Here is a 17,429-nt window from a genome sequence, read left to right as displayed (position 1 = left end):
GCAAAATTTCAGCTAGATCAAACAACTGCAAGTGGGTCAGGAGCATTACTTATTGAACGTCCCTCGTACATTATAATTTTAAGCTAAAACTTTAATTCATTTTGCAAATATATATATAAATATATATTTTAAGTTACTTTAAATAAAACCCTTAATTCAATAACACTGTGTATAAACTCTATACTTGGAATGACTATTGGATTTTACTCATAAGGTATTGGAATCTTATATGTATACCATTCTGCATAAAAAAATGGATCTGCAATATCCCTGCATATCTCACATCCATTTTCTTTTATTTCCTTCACCTCACACTCTACTTTATATCATATCTAGAATAACTATTTCTGAACCATCGTCTCACACTGTCTCCGATGAAGGGATATAATAAATGTCCTGGAAATAGCTGTAAGACCTTCTATCTATAAATGTTCTAAAATCTACACAGCCTTAGTTTTTTATCTCATTACAAAAAAAAAAAAAAAACAATTGCAGCGTGGAAGGTGTTTATAAGCCATTTAAGAAACACACAAAAGCCTTTCGATTCACTCCAACATTTAAATTTAATTTACCAAAATATTTTCGTCGCTTTGAGACCACGACCTGTTCACTGACAAAACAAAGATGCAGCAGGGAATTTTGTCAGTGAACAGGTCGCGGTCTCAAAGCGACGAAAATATTTTGGCAAATTAAATTTAAATGTTGGATTGAATCGAAAGGCTTTTGTGTGTTTCTTAAATGGCTTATAAACACCTTCCACGCTGCAATTGTTTTGGTTCCAGCAGATGATCTCAGATCAAGTCACACGCTATGCAAGTACATCTCTGTAAAAAAAAAAAAAAATTATATATCATCATCATCATCATTTAGCGTCCACTTTCCATGCTAGCATGGGTTGGACGGTTCAACTGGGGTCTGTGAAGCCAGAAGGCTGCATCAGGCCAAGTCTGATCTGGCAGTGTTTCTACGGCTGGATGCCCTTCCTAACGCCAACCACTCCGTGAGTGTAGTGGGTGCTTTTTACGTGCCACCCGCACAGGTGCCAGACGGAGCTGGCAAACGGCCATGAACGGACGATGCTTTAACATGCCACCGGCACGGGGCCAGGCGAGGCTGGCAACGGACACGAACGTATGGTGCTTTTATGTGCCACCGGCACGGAGGCCAGTCGGGGCGGCGCTGGCAACGGCTACGATCGGATGGTTCGCTTAACCACAGCTGCAATTTCCATTGATGTTGATCGACTTCGATTTTGGTTCTGCTTTCTGATATCTGATTTGATTTGGTTTGATTTTGATTTTGATTTGATTTGATTTGATTTTCACTTGTCTCAACGGGTCTTCACAAGACATATATATATAGCATAGAAAACATAGTGAACACAACAAAATAGGAAGTGGAAAAAGAAAAAAAAACTGACCAACTGATCATACCTGAGAAACAAGTTGCGGCCTTTGCTAACAATACTTTGCTTATAAATTTCCTACTGCAAGGTGAAAATTTCTGGAAAAAGAAAATAAATAAATAAACCAGTTTAGCACATTCTCATCATCATTGTCATCATTGTCTTAATGCATACTTTTCTATGCTTGCATGGATCAGACAAAAACTGTTGAGGCAGATTCTCTATGGCCAGACGCTCTTGCTGTCACCAACCCTACATAATCTGTTTCTAAGAAAGGAATTGCTATTTCTCTTCAATCCTCGAACAGAAACAGCACAATGGCCAGACATGTTTTCATGGCAGATTGCAAATGCTGAACACTGTTTATATGATGCTGATGTTTATTAGCAATCAACATGAAATATGAAGACAGCAAGGCTTGAACCCACACATATTCTCCCACTCCTGCTCATACACTTTATGTGTATCGTCACCACCAGTCCTCCATATGCAAAACAGTTGGAGACATCCTTCACTCTCTATTTCCAACTGTCCTTGTTCCCCATCAAGACTTTGGTTTCAGAATCAGAGTTTTATGCCGGTATCTTCTCTAATCATTTCTAGTAAGATCTTGATTCCTGCTGTTATGGTTCAGTGACCAACTGCACTAAAAACATCTGATGCAGAGCATACAAATAACCACAATGGTGAAACATATGTAGGAAACAAAAGATATGAAATACATATAATATATATATAAACATGACGGGCTTCTTCCAGTTTCTGTCTACCAAATCCACTCACATAGCTTTGGTTGACCCAAGGCTATAATAGAAGACACTCACCCAAGGTACCATGCAGTGGGACTGAACCCAGGACCATGTGGTTGGTAAGCCAGCTACTTACCACATAGCCACTCCTGTGCCTATATATATACATGTGGAATATATATATATATATATACACACACACACACATATATATAGACATACACAAACACACACATATATATATACATGATGGGATTCTTTCAGTTTCCATCCACTAAATCTACTCTCAAAGAAACAAATATAAAAGATGAAAAGTCAAATTGACTATAAATTACAAGTCTATCTTCAAGAGCCGATAATAAAGAAGAAAATAGCAAAGAAACCGAATGAAGAATAGGATTGAGTGTTTAGCGATTTCAGTTTGCATTTACCAAATCCTCTTTGGTTGGCCTCAGGCTGGAGCAGAATACAACCACCCAAGACACCAAGCAGTGGGACTGAACCTGAAACCATGCAGCTGGGAAGCAAGCTGCTTACCACCCAACCACGACAACAATGAAATTGCAAACCATACAATGCAACATTATCCTCATCATCGTTTAACATCTGCTTTCCATGCTGGCATGGGTTGGACGGTTTGACTGAGGGCTGGCTAGCCAGGAGGCTGCACCAGGCTCCAATCTGATCAGAAAGGGTTTCTACAGCTGGATGCCCTTCCTAACAGCAACTACTCAGAGAGAGTAGTGGGTGGTCTTTATGTGCCACCGGCATGGGAGCCAGGCATTAATTAAGTTCGTATAGTATATTTTACGTGTCACAGGCACACGAGCCAGATGGGAAGGCGGACTGGCATCAACGACGTTTGGACGGTGCTTTTTACATTCCACTGGCACAGGGACCAGTCAGGTGGCACTGGCGTAGACCCACAATTGAATGGTGCTTGTTACGTGCCACCAGTACGGGTGCCAGTCAGGTAACACTGGCATCGGCCACAACTACAATTTCCATTTTGATTTCGATCTTGATTTTGATTTTAGAACAATATATAAAAGATATTAAAAAAAAAACATAAATAAAAAAAAAACCCAAAAGCATGGAAACAAAAATACTCACATAGTTATTTAATTCATACCCTGAGACAGCATAAGGGTACATGACATATTTTCCATTGTCAAATGATGAAGGGGAACAGATGCCCTCGCCAGGGTCATGCTCACTACCCCAGTTATGGCCTGATGTAAAAAAAAAACCAATGAAATAAGGACACACTAACCCCTTCAACAACAAAAAGAAAAAAACAAAAAAATCTGGTCTGAACCCAAAATCACTTAGCAACTCATTGATCCCTGATATTTAAATTTTTTGTCTTTTAGCTTCAGGTTGTTTCAGTCGCTGGGCTGTGGCCATGCTGGAGCACTGCCTTGAAAAGGTTTACTCAAACAAATCAACCCCGTCATTACTTGATTTTTGGGTTTTTTTTTTTTTAAAGTCTGGTATTTATTCTACTAGTTGCTTTTGCCAAACTGCTAAGTTACAAGGATATAAACAAACCAACACCAGTTGTCAAGTGGCATGGGAGTTGGAGGGAACAAACACAAAGATGCATGCATACATGCATGGAGGCAAGGCAGCTGTGTTCCTTTCGAGTGTTGGGCCCCATGGAGGCAATGACCGAGACCTTTGGCATTATGTCGTGCTTTAAAAGAAGACCCATCAAACTGAGCAGAATTGCAGTTGTGACAGATACCGGTGTCGCACAAACTGGCACTTGTGTCGGTGGCACTTAAACACACCCTGTTGTCATGCAAATGGCACCCGTGCCATTGGCATGTAAAAGTACCCATTACACTCTTGGAGTGGTTGGCATTAGGAGTGCTGCACAGCAGGACTGAACCGAAAACCATATGGTTGAGAAGCAAGCTTCTTGTCAAAGAAGTCAGTTGTGCTTCTGTCTGTGTACTTGACGCTTAGACATGTGATGACCAATCACTACCTGAATAATGAGTAACTAAACCATATAAAAAACACAGTTTGGTGGTGGTGGCGGTATTTAGTTTGTTTTAGAAGGTGGCGAGCTGGCAGAAACGTTAGCATGCCAGGCGAAATGCTTAGAGGTATTTCCGTCTGCCGCTACGTTCTGAGTTCAAATTCCGCCGAGGTCGACTTTGCCTTTCATCCTTTCGGCGTCGATTAAATAAGTACCAGTTACGCACTGGAGTCGATATAATCGACTTAATCCGTTTGTCCTTGTTTGTCCTCTCTGTGTTTAGCCCCTTGTGGGTAGTAAACAAACAGGTATTTAGTTTGTTTTAACTTCCATGGCCATGCCGGAGCACCACATTATTCAGTATTTGTGTTGTGGGATGCAAAAATATAAAGATTAAGACAATGCTAACTTACCAATTTCTGTTAAGGATGGACACAGCATTTGGTGGGAAAGAAAATATAAGAAGATATATTATAAAGGAAACGAATATAATATACATCAACAGTATATTTCTATCATACAATCAGACAATAATTTGACCAGTGTTTTACATCATACAACCATCAAACAATATCTAACACATCAAGTTATACAATCAAACAACATACAATAGATTGACAGAATTCTTTTATTTGTTTCAGTCATTTGACTGTGGTCATGCTGGAGCACCACTTTTACTCGAACAAATTGAGCCCAGGACTTATTCTTTGTAAGCCTAGTACTTATTCTATCAGTCTATTTTGCTGAACCGATAAGTTACAAGGACGTAAACACACGAACATCAATTCTCAAGCAATGGTGGGAGAGAAACACCGAATATATATATATCATCATCATCATCGTTTAACCTCCGTTTTCCATGTTAGCACGGGTTGGATGGTTCGACTGGGGTCTGATCTGGCAGTGTTTCTACAGCTGGATGCCCTTCCTAACGCCAACCACTCCATGAGTGTAGTGGGTGCTTTTTACATGCCACTGGCACAGGTGCCAGGGGAGGCTGGCAGCGGCCATGATCGGTTGGTGATTTTTACGTGCCACTGGCACAGAAGCCAGTCAAGGCCGCGCAGGCATCGGACACGTTCGGATGGTGCTTTATACGTGCCACCAGCACAGGTATCACAATTACTATTTCCATTTGATATTAATTTTGATGTTGATGTACTTGACTCAACAGGTCGCCGCAAGCACAGCAGGTCATGTGCCACCGGTACAGAAACCAGTCAAGGTAGCGCTGGCCAGGATCTTTGCAGTCACAGCATATCTCCAGAGATCTCCGTCTTTCATCATTGTCTCTGTGAGGCCCAACGTTCGAAAGTCATGCTTGACTACCTCATCCCATGTCTTCCTGGGTCTAACTCTCCTCCTGATACCTTCAACTGTTTGGGAGTGGCACTTCTTCACACATCTCTCCTCATCCATCCGCAGTACATGACCATACCAGCACAAACGTCTCTCTTGCACACCACATCTGATGCTTCTTATGGGTGCATCTTATGGAGTTTCTACCTGCACCTTTCCTACAGATCGAGCAGGGCCACCTGCCCGAGGGTGTGTGTGATGAGTTCACCTTTCTGCTTACTATCAAGTTGGTCTTTGCTACATTTATTCTAAGGCCCTTTGATTCTAAACCTTGCTTCCACACCAGAAATTTCTTTTCTAGTTCCGGTAGTGATTCTGCTATGAGGGCCAGGTCATCAGCATAGAGGAGCTCCCAGGGGCAACCCATCTTGAATCCCTCTGTTATTGCCTGGAGGACTATGATGAATAAAAGGGGACTGAGGGCTGAACCTTGGTGGACCCCTACTTCTACCCGGAATTCTTCACTATACTCATTGCCAATCCTAACCTTGCTGACAGCCTCTCAGTATAGGGCCTGTACAGCCCTTATTAACCATTCATCAATCTCCAGTTTCCGCATCGCCCACCAGATAAGGGATCGGGGGACCCTGTCAAAGGCTTTCTCCAAGTCCACGAAAGCTATGTAGAGGGGTTTATCTTTAGCTAGGTATTTCTCCTGCAGTTGTCGGACCAGGAATATAGCATCAGTGGTGCTTCTACCTGGCACAAAACTGAACTGCATCTCATCTAAGCAAACTCTCTCCCTGATGAGATGGGCTATGACCCTCTTTGTGACCTTCATCACCTGATCCACCAGTTTAATACCCCTGTAGTTGTTTCTATCTAGAGCATCACCTTTATCCTTGTAGCAGTTGACTATGGTGCTGCTACGCCAGTCATTGGGTATGACTCCATTATGAACTACCTGGTTTACAATGTGGGTAACTAGGCCATAGCCCACACAACCAGCTGTTTTAAGCATCTCAGCAGTGATTCCCGATGGGCCGGGGGCTTTTCCTGGTTTCATACCCTTAATTGCCTTAACTACTGGGGAGCTGTCTATTCGGATAGCTGGTCCCTCTACTGGGTCAACATTTGGCAGGCTCTCCTTCTCCCATTCATTCTCCACATTCAGCAGTCTCTCATAATGGCTTCTCCAAGCCTTTTTCTTTTCAGAAACATTGAAAGCAAGTGCACCATCATCCATGCGGACCCATTTCCCTCCTGTGACATCACAATTTTCTTTCACACACTGTCTTGCAATCCAAAATACCTCAGTTCTTTGATCCCCACGTTGCTGGACATTGACAAACGTCTTCTTTTCTGCTTCACCCTTAGCTATGTATACCTGCCACCCAACCTTCCTTCTGGCTACCTGGTACAGTTCCCTGTTACCCCCACCCCTCCAAGTTTTCCAGGCCTGTTTCTTTGCTCTAATGGCTTTGTCTACTGTACTATTCCACCACCACGTAACTCTAGGTCTGGAAGGGAAGGCTTCTTCCAGTTTCCGTCTACCAAATCCACTCACATGGCTTTGGTTGGCCCGAGGCTATAGTAGAAGACACTTGCCCAAGGCGCCACGCAGTGGGACTGAACCCGGAACTATGTGGTTGGTAAGCAAGCTACTTACCACACAGCTGCTCCTGCGCCTATATTGACAGAATATTTATATCATACAATCAGACAATAATTTGTCCAATCTATTACATCATACAATCATCAAACAATATATAACACACACAAGCAACATACAATACATTGGCAGTATATTCATATCAGACAATAATCCATCCACAATCTGTTTTATCATACAATTAGACAATAATCCATCCACAATCTGTTTTATCATACAATCAGACAATAATTTGTCCACAAGCAGTTACATCATACAACCAGGCAGTGTATAATAAAACAAGTCATACAATCAAACAACATAGTTAAGTATCATATTATACACAAAGCTAGGTATTGCACACACCACACACAGCTAAGCCCCACGTTTTACGCACCACACAAAACTGACCTCAGCATTATCCTCGATCCCAAGTTTTCCCTCGTTACACACATCACAATCCCCAGACATCCACACCCATTGCAGCTGGCTGTGACCCACCTGTAGGTCATCATTGCAACAACAACAACAACAACAACAATAAAAAGATCCACTTACCATGGGTGGTAACAATTATGGCTTCTTGAGTGAGAACACGGTGACCCTGCGTGTTCATTGAACTGCTCCAGCCAGTATTCAAAGTCAAGAAGGATCCGTCTTGGTAAAAGACTGTAAAATACATTGCATTTATCTATTACTAGCAGTATCGCCCGGCGTTGCCCGGGTTTGTAAGGGAAATAACTATAAAGCATTTTTAGAGAGTTATAGCTAAAAAATAGCAAAAAAATGGAAAAAAAATGATGGTAAATTTTTTTTGAGAGTTAAAAGGGTCGAGTTGCGTCCCCTAGACAGTCTGTGGTTTGTGTTTCTGATTCTCGACCCCATGTCAAATTTATCGATATTTTTCAGAATTGGGGGAACTTTTCAAAATTTTCGCTGCGTTAGTTTTGAATTATGACATTGGGCTATGTGTGTGTCAAGTTTCATCAGAATCGGTTGAAAGCCGTGGTCAGGGTGAGGGTACAACGTGACAGACACACAGACAAACTGCCGTTTATATATAGAGAGAAGATGCATCTTTTCTTTGTGTTGGTCATTAGAGAACGGCCATGCTGGGGCATAGGCTCGAAGAATTTTTAGACAAACCCAGGACTTATTTCTTTAAGCCTAGTACTTACCCTATAGGCTGCTTTTGCTGAACTGCTATATTTCAGGGATGTAAACACACCAACACCAGTTGTCAAGAGGTCATGGGGAACATACATACACACACGCAACAGATTCCTTTCAGTTTCCACCTACCAAATCCACACACAAGGATTTGGTTGGCCTGAGGCTATAGTAGAAGATTGAACTCAGAACCATGTGGCTAGGAAGTAGGTTTCTTACCACACAGCCATGCCTGGGCCTCATTGGCTTCAGTTAGAGGTTGTGGCCATGCTGGTGCACCACCATTTATGCTCATGCTTGTGCATTTTATATTCACTTCTCGGTCATCTCAAAACTCAGTCTGGTAAAGCAGTGAGTTGGACAAAGCTGTCCTTCTTTGTGCTTCTTGTTATGATGTAGGTTCATCTGCTTTATCAGATAAAAAATTTGTCTAAATGTTCTTTGAACATATTCATATCTGTATGCTTTAAGACGGCGAGCTGGCAGAAACGTTAGCACGCCGGGCGAAATGCTTAGCGGTATTTCGTCTGCTGCTACATTCTGAGTTCAAATTCCGCCGAGGTCGACTTTGCCTTTCATCCTTTCGCAGTTGATTAAATAAGTACCAGTTACGCACTGGGGTCTATATAATCGACTTAATCCGTGTGTTTAGCCCCTTGTGGGTAGTAAAGAAATATGTATGCTTTTTGGCAAGGTTCTAAAAAGCTATGGGCTTTGAGCCCCAAGCTGTTACAGGACTGGGTTCTTACTCTAGATGGAGAGGTTAGGATCTTTGATATTAGATATTATTACACACACACACACACAACACACACACACATATATATATTTACAAGGTCTGATCTATAAGTATCCAGACTGTTGTCTTAGTAACAAGGCTAAAGCATGCAGAGTGAAGCCACTTGACAAAGATTGACCTTAAGCTCTGCTGAGCATGTGCACTAACTTTTACCGTTATAGCTCACTTCCGCTGTTTACAGCAATGCTTGGAAGGAAGGTGTGTTGCGTGTGATCGTCACATTGGACATGACAGAGAAAGCTGTCACAGTGATACCTGCTCACAGGCCTACGTAGAGTTACAGAAAGTGTATGGAGAGGAGTGTATGAGCTGCACACAAGTGTATGAGGGGTTCAGATTTTTCCAAGATGACAAGCATTCTGGGAGATCTGCAACTAGCAGAACCGAAAAAAACATTGCAGATATGTGTGCAGTTGTGAGGGGAAATCGTCGAATCACCATCCGTGAGTTACCAGAGGATGTGCAGATTAGTTATGGTTCAGTTCAGTCCATTATCACTGAAGATTTGGGTATGAGATGTGTGTCTGCCAAGTTTGTGCCAAAACTGTTTTCAGCTGACCAAGAAGACATTCGGGTTTCAGGTGCACAAGATCTCCTTGATTGTGTTGAGAATGATGAAAACATTTTGAAAACTTTGCGAAGGCCTCTGAGCAGGTACCACCAAGCTTTTGGCAAAATTTGATGCAGATTTTCAGCTCAACCATCTGTCATTGTCAATGCGATAATCACACGCTACACACCTTCCTTCTAAGCACTGCTGTAAACAGTGGAAGTGAGCCAGAATGTTAAAACTTAGTGTGCCTGCACAGCAGAGTTCAAGCTCAATCTGTGCCAAGTGGCTTTACTCTGCATGCTTTAGCTTCGTAACCATGGCAACAGTCCACATACTTATTGACCAGACCACGTATATTTTCGTTTACTTGTTTCAGTCATTTGACTGCGGCCATGCTGGAGCACCGCCTTTAGTCGAGCAAATCGACCCCGGGACTTATTCTTTGTAAGCCCAGTACTTATTCTATCGGTCTCTTTTTGCCATATATATATATATATATCCCTATCCCTGTTTCCCTATCACATCTTCACCATCTTCTCTCACTCTCTGCCCTCTCGAGGGAGCCACATTTGCCCTCTAATGCAAGACTGCTTTTCCTGTCCCTCAATATTACTCTGCTCCATCTCAGTCAAGAGGGTCTTTGCCTTGCAACTTGCTTGCTGAACTCACTGTTGCTGCTACTGCTGGTGCCATGCAAAAGAAGCGACCAATATATCTGTATTAGGAAGGGCATCCATCTATAGAAACGATGCCAAAACCAAAGCAGACACCAGACATTAATGCATTCTTTCTTACTTGCTACTTCTTGTGGGAACCATCCAACCCATGACAGCATGGAAAATATATTATATATATATTCTTTTTCTTTTCGTTTTATTTGTTTCAGTCATTTGACTGCAGCCATGCTGGAGCACCACCTTTAGTCAAACAAATCGACCCCAGGACTTATTCTTTGTAAGCCTAGTGCTGATTCTATTGGTCCCTTTTGTCAAACTACAAAAGTTTACGGGGACGTAAACACACCAACATTGCTTGTCAAGCAAAAGTGCAGGAACAAACACAGACACATACATATATATATATATACATATATATATACATACATATATCAAACTCGGTGACTGGCATCCGTTGCTAGTGGAGAGCTAAGAGTACCATACGAGTGAGATCGTTGCCAGAGCAACAAGCTGGCCTTCGTGCCGATGGCACGTTAAGCACACCATTCGAGCGTGATCGTTACCGTGTCGCCTTACTTGCACTCTTGCTGGTGGCACGTGAAACATTCGAGCGAGGTCATCGCCTGTGCCGCTGGACTGGCTCCTGTGCAGGTGGCACATAAAAAGCGCCATTTCAGCGTGGCCTTTACCAGTACCACCAAACTTGCCCTCATGCTGGTGGCACGTAAAAGCACCCACTACACTCTCAGAGTGGTTGGCGTTAGGAAGGACATCCAGCTGTAGAAACTCTGCCAGATCAGATTGGAGCCTGGTGCAGCCATCTGGTTCGCCAGTCCTTAGTCAAAATCATCCAACCCATGCTAGCATGGAAAGCGGATGTTAAACGATGATGATGATGATGACCTCCACCTCCAGATGAAGTATCATAACAACCAAATGGCAAATAAGACCAGTTCCACTCGAGGAAGGGAGATAATCTCAAGAATTAGGAATTCTCCAAAGTTGAAAGGACAGGTTTATTGTCTGGAGACAAGAGGACAGTCATGGACACATGTTTCTGCCTCAATATGCCTCATCAACACAGCAGCTGCCCTAACCTATCTCCAGTAACCAAGGAACTTAGACAAATGCAAAATGAGTAGAAACACATTTATGGTGTTGGTAATTTGCATAATTTAAACCTTTAGCAATCAGATTGTTCTGTCAAATGTAATGTTTACTAATTCACATTGTTTTGAATGAATTATGCATTATCAGTTGTGGTACTAGGACATAGTCCCCCGGCAGTCAATATCGCCTGGGGTGTTGTTCTTTCTTTACAATAAAAATATTTTAGGGAAGAGAAATTTTACAAAAAATTTAGAATATTTATTAGTTTATATTTTTGTGTAAAATTTGTCTGGAGGAATTTTATTCTTGGTGGATTTTGTTCTTGGTGGGGATTTTGTCCTGATAGCATCAGCAACATTGAGATTTCAATGATGATGATCATCATCATTTAACGTCAGTTGTCCATGCTGGCATGGGTTGGACGATTTTGCTCAGCTTGATGGGTCTTCTTTTAAAGCACGATGATGTGATTGTTTATTTTTAGACTGACAGTGAAGGGCAGGTGTAAGAGGCCAGACCTAGCCAATTTGAACATAAAACATGTGCTGTGTGGTAAGTAGCTTGCTTACCTACCACATGGTTCTGGGTTCAGTCCCACTGTGTGGCATCTTGGGCAAGTGTCTTCTACTATAGTCTCAGGCCGACCAAAGCCTTGTGAGTGGATTTGGTAGACGGAAACTCAAAGAAGCATGTCGTATATATATATATATATATATATATATATATATATGTGTGTGTGTGTGTGTGTGTGTGTGTGTCTGTGTTTGTTCCCCACCCCAACATTGCTTGACAACCGATGCTGGCGTGTTTACGTCCCCGTCACTTAGCAGTTCGGCAAAAGAGACCAATAGAATAAGTACTGGGCTTACAAAGATTAAGTCCCGGGGTCGATTTGTTCGAGCAAAGGCAGTGCTCCAGCATGGCCGCAGTCAAATGATTGAAACACATAAAAGAGTAAAGAGAGATATGACTGGTGTCGATGATAAATGTTTAAACAAAAAAAAAGAGTTATGAGAAACATCTCAGACTGACTATGGCATGTATTTAAACAACAGACTAATACAGGTATATCAAATACCATACAACATAAAATTATCACTTATTGAAATCATTTCTGCCTCTAGAGGGTGTGTTATAATTACCAAATGGCAACTGAGACAAGCTCCACTTAAAAAGCTACTGACGGACTGACTGACTTTTCAATCGACAGACTCACTAACCAACTGACTGACCAAACAGCTAACTAACCTAACAGGTGATCAACCAAATGACCAGTCAACCAAATGACTAACCGACCAACTGACCGATCAACAAAACCAACCAACTGGTCAACGAACAGACTGACTGACCAACAAACTGACCAACCGACCAGCCAACCAACCAACCAACCAACCGATCAACAAAACCAACCAACTGACCAACTGGTCAACGAAAAGACTGACTGACCAACAAACTGACCAACCAACCAGCCAGTCGATCAAACTGTCTAAATAACTGACCAATGAGAAGAAAGATTACTTACGTGATGAGCAAATACCTCCGACTGTGTTAAGACGTTGTGATGCTATATATGCCAATCCGAGGACCCCGTCTTGGAATTTTTGAAAAGTGAAAAGGTGAGCAAGGCAATAGTGATTGAACCGGGCATCCCAGCTAAACTTCTGTGAGATGGAAAAACAACAGAAAAGGAAGGAACAAATAAATAAAATAAATAATATAAATACAAACATGAAATAAAAAAAAAATACACAACAGATGCAGACAGGTGCAGGAGTGGCTGTGTGGTAAGTAGCTTGCTAGCCAACCACATGGTTCCGGGTTCAGTCCCACTGCGTGGCATCTTGGGCAAGTGTCTTCTGCTATAGCCCCGGGCCGACAAATGCCTTGTGAGTGGATTTGGTAGACGGAAACTGAAAGAAGCCCGTCGTATATATGTATATATATGTATGTGTGTGTATGTGTTTGTGTCTGTGTTTGTCCCCCTAGCATTGCTTGACAACCAATGCTGGTGTGTTTATGCCCCTGTTACTTAGCGGTTCGGCAAAAGAGTCTGATAGAATAAGTACTAGGCTTAAAAGAATAAGTCCTGGGGTTGAGTTGCTCGACTAAAGGCGGTGCTCCAGCATGGCCGCAGTTAAATGACTGAAACAAGTAAAAGAAAGTAAGAGTAACAGATGCAGACATGGCTGTGTGGTCAAGAACCTCATTGCTGCTCTAGCAAGCAGGCGACCACAGTATAATTTTATGCTGTGAAATGACCTGATCTACGTTACAGTTTAGGGTTTTGGGGTTAGGGATTAGGGTTTACGATTAGGTTTTAGGGTGTAAGGTTACAGTCTAGGATTAGGATTTGGTTTTAGGATTAGATTTTAGGGTTTAAGGTTATAGTTTAGGGTTAGGATTTGGCTTTAGGATTAGATTTTAGGGTTTAAGGTTATAGTTTAGGGTTAGGATTTGGTTTTAGGATTAGATTTTAGGGTTTAAGGTTATAGTTTAGGGTTAGGATTTGGTTTTAGGATTAGATTTTAGGGTTTAAGGTTACAGTTTAGGGTTAAGATATAATGTGACATTTTAGAATTAGGGTTAAGCGTTAGGGTCATGTTTTATAGTTAGGGTAACAGTACAGGGCTTTGGTTAGGTTTTATAGTTAGGAATAAGGATTACAGTAAGGTTAGGGTTTAAGGTTATGGTTAAAGTATAGGGTTAGGATTTGGTTTTAGGGTATAGGGGTAGGTTTTAAGGTTTAAGGTTAGAGTTTAGGGTTAGGGTTTAGGATAAGATTTTAGGGTTAAACTGGGTTTAGGATTAAGGTTAGGGTTAGACTGTAGCAAAAGTATAAATGGCTAGGTAGATCACATGTTAAAGTGGTACCAGAAGCTCTTAGCAACCACATAGTTCCAGGTTCAGTTCCACTTGTGGCATACACACATATAAATACAGGTGATTCAAAAGACTCCATATATAGGAAAAATTTATTTTTTTATAAGAAACAGTTTATAAGATCCCCTAGATGCCCTGATCTGACCCCTCTTGATTCTTATCTTTGGGGGCATTTGAAAGGCACGGTGTATCGCGGAAAGATAAAAGACCTAAATCATTTGAAGGAACGCATCACCAACCCCTTTGCACAAGTATCCCCAGATGTGCGATTACGAGTTCACAATGAGTTGGGGTCAACGTATTGCAATGTGTGTTCAAAACAGGGGTCACCACATAGAGCCTACAGTTCTATATTTAAGAGATGAGGAATCATTTACATTACTCTTTTACTTGTTTCAGTCATTTGACTGCGGCCATGCTGGAGCACCGCCTTTAGTCGAGCAAATCGACCCCGGGACTTATTCTTTGTAAGCCAAGTACCTTTTCTATCGGTCTCTTTTGCCGAACCGCTAAGTTACGGGGACGTAAACACACCAGCATCGGTTGTCAAGCAATGCTAGGGAGACAAACACAGACACACATATATATACATATATACGACGGGCTTCTTTCAGTTTCCATCTACCAAATCCACTCACAAGGCATTGGTTGGCCCGGGGCTACAGTAGAAGACACTTGCCCAAGGTGCCACGCAGTGGAACTGAACCCGGAACCATGTGGTTGGTTAGCAAGCTGCTTACCACACCCTGCGCCTATATTATTTACATTTACGGATATTTGTCTGCATTTTGTTTCTTGTTAACACAATGTTTCAGCTGATACACCCTCCAGCCTTCATCAGGTATCTTGGGGAAATTTCAAACCCGAGTTCTCATTCCTAAGGTATTTTTTGATGTTATCATTATTATTATTATTATTATTATTATTATTATTATTATTATTATTATCATCATCATCATTATTATTATTATTATTACATATTACTTGAAGCCTTTAACGAAGTAGAACGGGATATAGCTTCACATGGGGTAGAAGACAACTGGCGGTTTCTAAGGGACAACCTGCTGAGAGCCACTGACCAGATCTGTGGCTGGTGCAAAGTCCCCTCTCGACCCAAAATAACGTGGTGGTGGAACAATGTTGTAGACAGGGCTATTAGAGAAAAGAGACAGGCTTGGAAGAACTGGAAAAATGGGGGTAGCAGGGAATTGTATCAGACTACCAAAAGAGAAGCTAGGAGACAGGTCTATTTAACCAGAGGGGAAGCAGAAAAGAAAAAATTTGCCAATGTTCTGTGCCGTGAGGACCAAAGACTTGAGGTATTTCGTGTTGCAAGACAGTGTGTGAGAGAGAATCATGATGTGGTAGGAGAGAAATGTGTTCGCATGTATCATGGCTCACTTGTGCTAAATGAGGATGCAAAGAGAGAGGCTTGGAAACACCACTATGAAAGGTTGCTGAATAAAGAAAGTAGTAGTTAAGGCAATTAGAAGCATGAAGACAGGGAAAGTCCAAGGCCCATCAGGAATCACTGCTGAGATGCTCAAAATATCTGGTAGTGTCGGCTATAGCCTAGTCACCCATATAGTTAATCAGGTGATACACGAAGGAGTCATACCCAAGGACTGGTGTAGCAGCATACTAGTCAACTGCTACAAAGGTAAAGGTGATGCCCTAGATACAAATAATTACAGAGGTATCAAGCTGTTGGATCAGGTGATGAAGGTTACGGAGAGGGTCATAGCCCAACTAATTAGAGAGAGAGAGTTAGTTTAGATGAGATGCAGTTTGGGTTCGTGCCAGGGAAAGACCACTGATGCTATATTCCTGGTAAGGCAGCTGTAGGAGAAATACCTAGCCAAAGATAAGCCCCTGTACGTGGCTTTCGTTGACATGGAGAAAGCCTTTGATAGGGTCCCCCGATCCCTCATCTGGTGGTCAATGAGGAAACTAGGGATAGATGAATGGTTAGTGAGAGCTGTGCGAGCCATGTACAGGGACACTGCTAGTAAGGTGAGAGCTGACAACGAGTACAGTGAAGAATTCCGGGTAGAGGTAGGGGTCCACCAAGGTTCAGTCCTCAGCCCCCTCCTATTTATCATAGTCCTCCAGGCAATAACGGAGGAATTCAAAACGGGATGCCCCTGGGAGCTCCTCTATGCTGATGACCTTGCTCTAATTGCTGAGTCACTATCAGAACTCGAGGAGAAGTTTCAGGTGTGGAAGCAAGGATTTGAATCGAAGGGCCTTAGAGTCAACCTAGCTAAAACCAAAGTCTTAATAAGTAGGAAGGTAGACAAATCACAAATGCCTTCAGGTAGATGGCCCTGCTCGATCTGTAGAAAAGGCGTAGGTAGAAACTCTATAAGATGCACCAAGTGTAAGCTATGGACACATAAGAGGTGCAGCAATGTCAAAGGAAGGCTAACTAGGAAGACAGTTTTTGTATGTGGCAGATGCTCAGGAGCAATAAACGCTGAAAATGCTCTGAGACCAACTTCCGCCACATTCCAGGGAGAAAAGCTAGAAATAGTTGATAGCTTCCGTTACCTAGGTGACCAAGTCAGTAGTGGGGGCGGGTGTGCTGAAAGTGTAACAGCTAGAGTAAGAATAGCTTGGGCAAAGTTCAGAGAGCTCTTACCTCTGCTGGTGACAAAAGGCCTCTCGCTCAGAGTAAAAGCAGACTGTATGATGCATGTGTACGAACAGCCATGCTACATGGCAGTGAAACATGGGCCATGACTGCTGAGGATATGCGTAAGCTCGCAAGAAATGAAGCCAGTATGCTCCGATGGATGTGTAATGTCAGTGTTCATACTCGACAGAGTGTAAGTACTTTGAGACAAAAGTTGAACCTAAGAAGCATCAGTTGTGGTGTGCAAGAGAGATGTTTGCGCTGGTATGGTCATGTGACGAGAATGGATGAAGATAGTTGTGTGAAAAAGTGCCACACCCTAGTGGTTGAGGGAACCTGTAGAAGAGGTAGACCCAGGAAAACCTGGGACGAGGTAGTGAAGTATGACCTTTGAACTTTAGGTGTCACCGAGGAAATGACTAGAGACCGAGACCTATGGAAGTATGCTGTGCATGAGAAGACCCGGCAGGACAAGTGAGACCATAACCCATGGCCTCTACCTGGGATGTAGCCA

The 17,429-nt window shown here is 42.3% G+C and overlaps 1 protein-coding gene across 1 annotated transcript in view; it reads right to left on the bottom strand.

Moving 5' to 3' along the window:
- The window catches only part of LOC115220007 (ADAM 17-like protease), a 102,129-nt gene that overhangs the window by 38,673 nt on the left and 46,027 nt on the right, over nt 1-17,429 (bottom strand). Inside the window, exons 10-14 of the mRNA XM_029790309.2 lie at nt 12,923-13,061; nt 7,650-7,760; nt 4,555-4,560; nt 3,268-3,386; nt 1,434-1,503 (exon numbers count right to left, since the gene is read on the bottom strand). Coding sequence (XP_029646169.1) covers nt 1,434-1,503; nt 3,268-3,386; nt 4,555-4,560; nt 7,650-7,760; nt 12,923-13,061 — 445 coding nt within the window. The remainder of the gene's footprint in view (nt 1-1,433; nt 1,504-3,267; nt 3,387-4,554; nt 4,561-7,649; nt 7,761-12,922; nt 13,062-17,429) is intronic.

Source organism: Octopus sinensis, linkage group LG15 (genome assembly GCF_006345805.1).
Source record: "Octopus sinensis linkage group LG15, ASM634580v1, whole genome shotgun sequence".
Taxonomy (NCBI): Eukaryota; Metazoa; Mollusca; class Cephalopoda; order Octopoda; family Octopodidae; genus Octopus; species Octopus sinensis.
Note: the sequence above shows the minus strand (reverse complement) of the source record. Positions and strands in the feature narration are given on the sequence as shown.